At 50.4% G+C, this 7,947-nt stretch overlaps 1 protein-coding gene across 1 annotated transcript; it reads left to right on the top strand.

The window, feature by feature from the left end:
* The first annotated feature begins 711 nt into the window (after window positions 1–711).
* Window positions 712–7,391, top strand: PROKR2 (prokineticin receptor 2). Its single transcript, XM_036418665.2, has 3 exons — window positions 712–890; window positions 2,903–3,503; window positions 6,273–7,391. The coding sequence occupies exons 2-3, from the start codon at window positions 2,965–2,967 to the stop codon at window positions 6,967–6,969; spliced, it is 1,236 nt and encodes a 411-aa protein (XP_036274558.1). The 5' UTR covers window positions 712–890; window positions 2,903–2,964; the 3' UTR covers window positions 6,970–7,391.
* Window positions 7,392–7,947: the final 556 nt, after the last annotated feature.

Genomic DNA, 7,947 nt, shown 5'->3' with positions numbered 1-7,947 from the left:
CATTAGAAATTGCAGCTCTTTATAGAGTTTAATCCCCTCGCTCAATGTGTAAGGAAATCAAGAACCAGGGAGGTGACAAAAATTGCCTAGAACCAAAGCCTGTTGGAAGCAAATGAAGGACTCGGGAGTCTCCCAACAGACCGGCAGAAGCCCAGCTGCGATGGCCTCTGAAGGGCTGAGGAATCTGGCAGTGGGCATCGCAGGGTTTTGGTGAGGTCTTCAGGGTCACAGCTTTGAGCATTCGCTCTGCCCTCGACCCCCAGCTTCCTCGGAAGGTGCCTCCTCCACCACCACCCACAGAGCTCTCCCAGACTGCTCCCCGAACTCCTCTTGAAGGAATCACGGTGCAGCGGGAGCGGACTCTAGCCATGGAATCCAGCTGAAGACCAGACGCTCATTCCCTGCACGGCCACTGTCCGCGGGGCGCCCGTGTGGGGCGCAGAGAGCCTTGCAGGTTGCTCCAAACCGCATCAGTTAAACCCTATGACACTATGGTGGAAAGGGGCCGACACCCCGGACTAGGAATGCCCGCCAGAGCTCCGTGCGTTCGGCTCCCAGGGGCGCACCAGGTAAGGGAGAGCCCAGCCCCTCCTCCCGCCCGGGCTGAGAGCGGGCGGGGACACCAGGGCGGAGTTGCGCGCGGGGCGGGGCGCTTCGGGCTGGGTCCGCGGTTCCAAGAGCTGCGAGGCAAGCGCCCAATCCCGGGAAGCGAGCTGGGGCAATTCAGAAAGAGAGACACCCCCCCACACACACACACACCCACACACACACACACACACACACACACACACACACACACCGCTGCGCCTTTGCAAGTGCAACTCCCTGTCCCCAGAGCGGGAACCGACCGGACCGGCCACGGAGCGCGCGGGAAGGCGGCAGGGAAGCAGGTAAGTGCTGAGGACGGCGGACCAAAGCTCCATTGGCAGCCGACGCCCACTTTTTCTCGGAAGGATTGGGCCTGCTTTGCCTCCAGCCTTCCTCGGGATGCACCCTGAACGGCTCGAAGTAGAGGAGTTGGTGCGGGAAGAGCGCCCCGCGCCCCCCACCTGCTGAGCCCGGGCGGAGGACGGTCCATGGGACCGGAGTGTGGGCGGGTGAAGGATGCTGGCGGGCGAGCGCCCATTTACAGGGAATGGCGTGGGGATGGATGCGCCTTCTTCAAAAGAGAGCAGAAAGGGGAAGCTTTGGGGGGAAATTTTCTCTCACCGCATCTATCTCCACCCGCAGTTTTCTTCTCGCTCTAAGGCCCCGCTCGCTTTGCTTTTTTGGAACCCGAATTTCTGACTTGAATCTCGCCTCTGCCGAGGCGGCTCCTCTGAGGACCGCGCGGCCACGCGGGATAGTTGATCGGGAAAGGGGAGGAGAGGGTTCCTGGGAGAGTTGGTCAAGGACAGGATGCAGCCCGTGGAATGGGACGATGGGCTGCCCACTCCAGGTGCGCCCCCTTCCTCTGGGGTCCCGGGACTGCAGAGGCGCGGAGCGTGGTGGCCAGGAGGGCGTGATTCCTGCTTCTCCATCTGGGGCTGTACTGTCGGACGTTGGGCCTCCCTTAAGTCCTAGAGGCGACCGGAGGAAGGACACCTGGTCTGAGAATGCCACAGGGACTTGAATCTCACCTCTCCGAAGGTTTAGCTCTAGGGTATGCAGCGGGCAGAAGCACCGAAGACGCCACCGTTCCTCCATTCCCAGGGCTTGCTCTTCCCCTCCTCTCAGAGGGCGGGGCCATATCCAGTTGGGTCCACTTCTTGCTACCAGCATCCCTCGGCCTCCACACTTGGAGTCTTCCTCCGTGTACTAAGGGGAGGGGGTGCAGGCGGTCACTGGAGCCCCCATTTCGGGTGTTGGGGGGTCCGAGTTCTTTTTCCAACCCGACTCTTCTGCCGTTTTGAACTCAATGACACTCTATCTCCTGAAGGCTCAGTACTTCGGAGATTTTATTTCCTCTCCCGCAGGGAACTTGAGGATATAAAGGACAGCCCAGTCCTCGGCCCTCCAGGGTCCTCGCTGACACTTGCCCGCCCCTAGCAGGGCTGTTTCCAGTTAGGCCCAGTCTTGGAGCAGCTACCACTCTCAGAGGACACACACCTTGGTGACAGGCCATGGTACTTCCCAGTCAGGGCTGATTCTGGGAGGGGAACTGGGGGCAAAGGGAGGAGGGAAAGCAGACAAAGGATTTCTTTCTAAAGCTGGTTCCCAGAATGTAGGGTAGCGGTTGAAGAATGCCTTCCCACCTACAGCTCCGCCCCCGATCTGTGGATCCTTGGTTAGGATCCTCATTCATTCATTCAACAGATTTCTATGGGTCTCCCACTATGTGCCTGGGCTGGGCAGCAGGAGTTTGGTTTACAAGAAGATTGGGATGCAGAGAGCATAAATCACTGCCCCAAGATGATTCAGCCCATCCACGTGAAGATAGGTTTGGTCATTTCCAAGTCCGTGGTTTGGCCAGGAAAGAGGGAACAGCGCCCTGCTATAGAGGAAAGACCCTTTTGTATCCCAGTCCTTCAGCTTCATTGTCCCTGGCTAACGGATGGCACCACATTGTGTCTGCCGTAGGTGCCTGGGCTAGCTGCCTGGAGTAGCTGCCTGAAGCAGCCCTTGGGGAAGGGGAGAGTGGTGGCTGGGCAGTCAAAGGGGTCCCTTCCCCTGGGGGGTGGGGAAGGCCAAGATACACATTCTTCTTGCATGTCTTTGGAGAGTTCAGCCCATCCTATGCCCACTCCCTCCTGACAGCCCAACAGCCAGTGGAGGATTTCCCAGTTTCTAGATTTCATGTCTCCTCTCCCCTGTACGCTGGGTAGTTCTGTCTGCGAGTGGGCACCAGGTCTAGTTGGCCTTACCTGGAGAATGCCACCAGAGGTTCTCCTGTATGTTGTGCACTGGCTGTGTCTCCTTCCAGGATCCAGGATGGCATGTTGACTCTCCCAAAGATGTGGGCAGGGTGCTAGGCCCACCGGCCTTATGAGAGCAGAAAATCTGGACCCCCGAGCTCAGCAAATTCAGATCCTGAGACCTCCACCCACCACTCCACCTGCAAGCTTCATCATGGCCACCCAGAATGTAAACAATAGTTTTGCACCCAACTTCAGTCCATTCCAAGACCATGTCTCTTCCCTTCCCTTCAATTTCACTTATGATTATGACCTCCCTCTGGATGAGGATGAGGATGTGACCAAGACTCGGACCTTCTTCGCAGCCAAGATAGTCATCGGTATAGCACTGGCTGGCATCATCCTGGTTTGCGGCATTGGCAACTTTGTCTTCATTGCTGCTCTCGCCCGCTATAAGAAGCTACGGAACCTCACCAATCTGCTCATTGCTAACCTGGCCATCTCTGACTTCCTGGTGGCCATAGTCTGCTGCCCCTTTGAGATGGACTACTATGTGGTGCGGCAGCTCTCCTGGGAGCACGGCCATGTACTCTGTGCCTCAGTCAACTACCTGCGTACAGTATCACTCTACGTCTCCACGAATGCTCTGCTGGCCATCGCTATTGACAGGTGAGGATGTTGGGCAGGAGTAAAAATGGGGATTGAACCGGGCTGCTCCTTTCCTCACTTCAGCTCTGACTGTTCGCATTGTTTCATATGTGAATGCTCACTGAGCTATCGCAGGGCAAGAGGGGACCTGGTTTTTCCAATTGTGGCTCATGCTCCCAAATGGGAGCAAGCGTGAGGCTCCTGAGCCCCCACAGCTCTGGACTATGTCCCGAATACCACAGATGTATATGTATGTTACATGACCATAAGTTGTATCATACACAAAGCAAAAGCAGAAAGTTTAGACCGCTTAATACTTAGAAGCCACGTGAGAGTTAACCAGAGCAGCTTCCAGTCAAGGTGGATTGTACCCAGTTATTCTGTAACCACTACCCACGTCGAGATATAGAACATTTTTTGCCAAAATCGTTTTAGTTCACTGGACAGAGCGTCTGCCTGCGGACTAAAAGGTCCCAGATTCAATTCCGGTCAAGGACACGTACCTTGATTGCAGGCACATCCTCAGTGGAGGGTGTGCAGGAAGCAGCTGATCAATGTTTCTCTCTCATCAATGTTTCTAACTCTATCTCTCTCTTACTCTCTGTAAAAAATCAATAATATATACATATTTTTAAAAAGATATAGAACATTTTCATCACCTAGAAAACTTTCTGATGCCCCTCACCTGCCAATCCTCCCACCACACACAACCCTGTTATTCAACTTCATAAAAGTGGAATCACATAGGATGTACTCTTGTTTCTATAAAATCAACAACTGGGCTTGTTTGCAGAAAAGGAAGGAAAAGTTTCCTTTGCTTTTTTATATACATGTATATGCTCATTTGCATATATTTGCATGAGATATTCTGGAAGTCCTTGCTTTGCTATAGATTTGTAAATCTTCTAATAGCAACTTATGATAAATCAGACACATGTTTTATTTCTGCAGTGTTGTAGGCCAGCAGGGGCTGTTTGAGGGGAGCAGTTGGTGTCACATTCTCTTGGTCCATCATTGTTAGCTGTGCTGAGACTTGTCTTGATAATGTGTTTTTAATCATCTTTTTTCCCTTTTGTTTCCTTTCAACACTTTTTGTTTTTCTCTAGTTTTCAGTGCTATTTTGGTTTGTTGTCCTTTTTTTTATCAACCAGTTGATTATTGTTTATGATAATAAAATGCACATACATAAGAGACATATTTTTTATAACAAAACTAGAGACCTGGTGCTTGGATTCGTGCACTGGTGGGGGGCATGGTCTGCAGGGATCAGCCTGCTGTGGGAGCACTGCTCATCCCAGTCAGCCATGCCGCTGTGGACCTGCCCTCTGAACAACTGCTCCTGCTGTGGGAGCACTCCTCATCCCAGTCAGCCCAGCAGCTGCAGGAGTGCACTGACCACTAGGGAGCAGCTCTTGCATTGAGCATCTTCCCCTGGTGGTCAGTGCATGTCACAGCGAGTGGTTGACCAGTCATTCTGGTTGTTCTCCCATTGAGTTGCTGGGCTTTTATATATATATAGATTCCTGCAGGAAAAACAATTTTGTTATTGCAACTGGTGTTCTCCAGTCCTAAAACTAATGCTTATGAAATGTACCCATCAACCAACTGCAAAATTTCCTAGGCTACCATTTAATACAGTGAATCAAAGATTCCTGGGCCCCACTCTAGCCCTGCTGAGTGGGAATTCCTGGGCTAGGTCTACATTTCTAATTCCCTGAGTGATTCTGATGTTTACTCAGGTGAAAATTATTACTTTCCTCATCCCCTTTGTCCCACTAAAATCTTTTTGTCTTTATAATGTAGGGTATGTTTTTTAATGTAACAGGAGTTTCTTAAGAGCAACCAGGTAAATATGCCTGTTCTCCTACATATAAATATCAGAAGGACTACCTACTGCCAATAAGAATAAGGTTCATGTTTAGAGGGCCTAGAAGAGATGCTATGTCAAGTCATAGAAATCCTAGAAGGAGCAAATAGATGGTAACAAACACCTTGCTTTAGGGTGTCAATGTGACTTCACCCACCTTCTCATCTGAGCTTGAGAAAGCCTAAAGAGATGGTTGTAAAAGTTTTGTGTCTGAAATCTGAATTCTGGTCCCAGTACCAAGTGAGCATGGGCAAGTCATTTACTTCTCCTTAGATTCCTTAGATTCCACCTCGGACCACCCTACTCTCCTGCTCAGTAATGCAAGATGATACTAGCAGGGGAGGAGAGAGAAAGCCCTAGTCCACTGTCTTGAAAAGGGCTCCACCTCTTTATAGCATGAGATATTTGTAATGAAAAGTTTTCAAAGTATTGTGTTCTTGGTCAAAATGGCAAGATTGAAAGCCAATAATAGACCATATGTACTTATTGAACACCTACTACATGCCAAGCATTTTGCTAACATTGTATTTAATGTGCACAGCAGCCCTGCCACGTGGTTGTCATTTTATCCCATGTTGCAGTTGAGGAAATATATCTCAGAGAGACTGAATGCTTCACTCCATACCCCAAAGCCAATCAAAGGAAAAGCTGGGATTTATTCCATCTGTTTGACCCAAGTTCTATGTTGTTTCCTCTACATCACTCACTTTGCCAAATGCCAAATGATGTTGTTAATAAGACAAAGCTTGTTGAAGCTGGATAACTAGGTTCATGGGAATCTCACTGAGACACTTTGCCTGCTTTTGTATGTGTTTGGGGTTAGTAAGAAACTAATAAATGTTCTCAATAAAATGTTCTACCTATTATTATTATTATTATTATTATTATTATTATTATTATTGATGGCTTCCGTCCCCCACCAGATATCTCGCCATCGTTCACCCCTTGAAGCCACGGATGAATTATCAGACGGCCTCCTTCCTCATCGCTTCGGTCTGGGTGGTGTCCATTCTCATCGCCATCCCGTCTGCCTACTTTGCCACAGAAACGGTCCTCTTCATCGCCAAAAGCCAGAAAAAGGTCTTCTGCGGCCAGATCTGGCCGGTGGACCAGCAGCTCTACTACAAGTCCTACTTCCTCTTCGTCTTCGGCGTGGAGTTCGTGTGCCCCGTGGTCACCATGGCCCTGTGCTACGCCAGGATCTCGCGGGAACTCTGGTTCAAGGCCGTCCCCGGTTTCCAGACGGAGCAGATCCGGAAGCGGCTGCGCTGCCGCCGGAAGTCGGTGCTGGTGCTCGTGTGCATCCTCACCGCCTACGTGCTGTGCTGGGCGCCCTTCTACGGCCTCGCCATCGTGCGCGACTTCTTCCCCGCCGTGTTCATCAAGGAGAAGCACTACCTCACGGCCTTCTACGTCGTGGAGTGCATCGCCATGAGCAACAGCGTCATCAACACCGTGTGCTTCGTGGCGGTCAAGAACAACACCCTCAAGTACTGCAAGAGGATGATGCGGCTCCACGGGCGCCCCTCGCACCACGGAAGCAAGTCTAGCACAGAGCTCGACCTCCAAACCAGCGCCGTGCCGACCACGGAGGAGGTGGACTGTATCAGGCTGAAGTGACTGACCCTCTGGCTTTTCACAACTGAACATCCAAAAGCCAGCTCTGAGCGTAAAATTCATAGGTAGCCAAGTTCATAGGCTGCATGCGGAAGGGGCAACTGTGTTCATTCCTCTCTGCCCTCAAGTTACTGGATGCTTCTCCGTCATAACAAGGAAGGAGACCCTACACAAATCACAGCAGCTGACCTTGACTGATACCCGCTCAACACCTAGTGTATGCACAAGCACACCAGTAAGACTAAACAGAAGTAACAGCTACTAACATTGAACATCTGTGTGCTAGCCACACCAAGGAGGTTAGACTAGAGCAACAGGAGCTGACCTTTATTGATCACCTACCCTGTGCAAAAAAAAAAAAAAAAAATTAAATAACAAGCCCAGATGGTGTGACTCAGGGGTTGAGCAGCCACCTATGAATCTGGAGGTCACGGTTCGATTCCCTGTCTGGGCATATGTCTGGGTTGCTGGCTCGTCCCTGTTGGGGGGCATGCAGGAGACAGCCCATCAATGACTCTCTCATCATTGATGTTTCTATCTCTCCCTCTCCTTTCATCTCTGAAATCGATTAAAAAAAAATCTATTTTAAAAATAAATAAAATGGCAGAAGCTATTGGAATCACCAAGTTATATCTGGATATATAAGTGCTCTGGATTATCTGGACTCACTCTCCATCTCCCCTCATTCTGCATCTCATCAGTGCAGGAATGTCAATAAAACAAAACACCTAGACTTGGTGGAAATGTAAAAAGAAGTTTGTCCGAGTATGGGGCTTACAGCCTCGTCAGAAGAGAGTTCATGCCATCACATTGAGCTTTTCCACTCAGCTCTTACTACCTCCCTAGGACATTCTCTAGGATCCTGGCTTCCAGAAAAGAATTTTCCTCATAGCCCATTTGTTATCTATTGGGGGGTGATTTCAAAGGAAAGAACCAAAAAATATTTTCCACTGATACTTGAAAGCTCATCATCCTTTTGTG

Source organism: Pipistrellus kuhlii, unplaced genomic scaffold, assembly GCF_014108245.1.
Source record: "Pipistrellus kuhlii isolate mPipKuh1 unplaced genomic scaffold, mPipKuh1.p scaffold_m20_p_6, whole genome shotgun sequence".
Classification (NCBI taxonomy): domain Eukaryota; kingdom Metazoa; phylum Chordata; class Mammalia; order Chiroptera; family Vespertilionidae; genus Pipistrellus; species Pipistrellus kuhlii.
This window is presented reverse-complemented; position numbering and strand designations above follow the sequence as displayed.